General features: G+C 58.1%; 1 protein-coding gene across 1 annotated transcript in view; it reads left to right on the top strand.

Moving 5' to 3' along the window:
- ADAMTS7 (ADAM metallopeptidase with thrombospondin type 1 motif, 7) overlaps positions 1-2325 on the top strand; it is a gene marked incomplete at its 5' end in the record, with an annotated part of 42750 nt that overhangs the window by 36980 nt on the left and 3445 nt on the right. Inside the window, one exon of the mRNA XM_009703480.1 lies at positions 1418-1648. Within this exon, the coding sequence (XP_009701782.1) occupies positions 1418-1648 (231 nt within the window). The remainder of the gene's footprint in view (positions 1-1417; positions 1649-2325) is intronic.

The following is a 2325-nucleotide window of genomic DNA, read 5'->3' as shown; positions in this document are numbered from 1 at the left end:
CCCTCCCTGCTCCAGGGGGGCTGGTTCCCCCCGGCACGGCGTTCCCCGGCTCTGCAGCGAGGGTCCCAGGGCCGTGGGTACCCGGGCGGTGGTGGCAGCACACGGCGGGCAGGGAGATGTGCTCCCCACCCGAATCCCTGCCTGCGCTGGAGGAGCGGGCGAGGACAGAGCCCCCGCACCGGGACTGGGCACCCGGGGAGACCCCCTGGTATGGGAGCAAGCCCCTGCTGTTGTGTAAGAGGGAGCATCTTAAAATATGCCATGAAAAGACAGAAATGTCGATGTGAAGTGTAAGGCACATCAAGGCTGCAAATTGCCAAAGGGAAGGGGCTGTGCTGAATGCCGTGAGCGGGGGGTTATCGGCAATTACCAGCTGTCGTGCAGTGACACAAACGGCTGCTGCAATTCACGGTAACGGGCTTTTATCAGAAAGCACAAAAATAACAAGCCTTTGGTGTCGTGGAGCACCGGAGGCTGAGCGTTGGGAGAGTCTTTTCAGAAGGGCTACACAAAAGACCCAGTAACGGCCAGGACAACGCTTCATATCGGCAAAATTACAGTCCCACGTGCGGGTTTTGTAAAAGGGCTTCCAACGTTGCTTGAGCCGGGGCGTTGAAGGGAGCTCTGCCGTGGGGATGGGGCTGTTGGCAGCACCGGGAAATGGAGGCACGTGGGTATGTTTTGAAAGCCCTGCAAAGGCTTTTAAGATGGAAAGGCTGCTACGAAATAAATCAGATCAGCCTGGGCAACGAGGGCTGGATCCAGAAGAGAAGGTGGAAGCGCTGCCTTTCAGGTGGAGAGAAATCTTTACTGGAGCTTTTAACACTGAAAGAGCAGGGGACAGATATGCTGGTGAAAGAAGGGCATGAAACAGAGCTTTAGGAGGCAGCAGTCAAACGGTTGAAGGCAGTAGTGCTAATTAATAGAAACCTATCAACAAGAAAGCTAAAGGCACCCGCAGCCACAGAGACCCCCGGTGCTGCCCCATCTCCCACCGAGCTGCGGGACAGTGGCACGGGTTGATGGCCATCGCTGCTGAGGTCCAGGGTCATGCCGTTAGAATCCTCCTGGAACCCAAAAGCTGAACAGGGAGAGAAAGGTCAGTCCCAGCCAGACCAGAAATGGCTGAAATGAGTTATGGAAGAGGGCTTTCCTCCTCCTTCCCCCAAACCAAGGGCTGCCTGATGTGGGACGGGTTAGAGAGGAACCTCTTGCTCCGGGGAGTTCTCCCCGGGGCTGAGTCCCCTGCCAGTGTCAGGCACAGCCTCCGGGAAAGCTCCTCTCTCCGCATCATCCCGCAGCCCTGCCTCCGAACGCCCCGGTTGTGCTGGCACCCGCCCTGATGCCCACAGAGGAGGCGATGAGCTGAGCCCCCAGGGACCTTTCTACTGGGACCCCGGGCTCCATCCTTGGCCAGGGCCAGCCACAGGGCATCAGGGGCCAGCAAAGTTGGGGCCGGCGGGCGAGGAGAGGAGCAGGGCTCTGCCTCCTGTGTTGCAGTGCTCGGCCACCTGCGGCGTGGGCGCGATCTGGAGGACCGTCCGCTGCAGCACCGGCAGCGATGACGGCTGCACCGCAGCGAACAAACCCGTCCCGGCTCGGAGGTGTTCCCTGAGACCCTGCTCGTCGTGGCGTGTGGGGAACTGGAGTAAGGTAAACGGGCGTGTGGCTGGTGGGGAGGGTCCCGAAAAACCCATGGAGAAATGAAGGCGGGTTGGTCCTGCCCTGTGGCTCGGCAGTACCGGCTCTCGGGGCGTGTGCTTGCCCCATGGCTCACAAAGGCAGAGGGTGAAGATTTGCAGTTGCCACAAAGTTTAAACTACCTTATCCCATGATGATCTCTTCATTTTTCCTGCTCTTGGGCTGGTTAAAAGCCAGGGATTTTCAAAAGCTAAACAAAGAGTGGTTTGAAAGTCTTCAGAAGACGTTCTGGCCACTCTGCACTACCGGGGAGTGTTTGCAGTTGGGTTGGGTGAATCCGGGGGCTTCGATGGTGGGGAACAACCCTCCTTCCTCTGGGTGGCCGTCGTTTCTTGGGATCATTGGTTGTCTGATGCATAAAGACTTTGTTGCCGTTAGAACTGGAAACCGATAGCTTTCAGAGGGATGGTAGTGACCGATTCAGAGCTGCACGGTCTTTTCTCTAGCTTGGACTAGAGAAAGAGGTGACAAGAGATTAAGTATCAACTCAATCCAACCCAAGGCAGACCGTGTCTCTGGGGTCACCTCCCGTGGCCGGAGGGATTGCCCCTGCACCGGCCCCCGCTGCCCTTCCCTGATGTGATGCTCGTGTCATTTCCCAGTGCTCCAGGAGCTGCGGCGGGG

Source organism: Cariama cristata, unplaced genomic scaffold, assembly GCF_000690535.1.
Source record: "Cariama cristata isolate BGI_N322 unplaced genomic scaffold, ASM69053v1 scaffold15197, whole genome shotgun sequence".
Lineage (NCBI taxonomy): Eukaryota > Metazoa > Chordata > Aves > Cariamiformes > Cariamidae > Cariama > Cariama cristata.
This window is presented reverse-complemented; position numbering and strand designations above follow the sequence as displayed.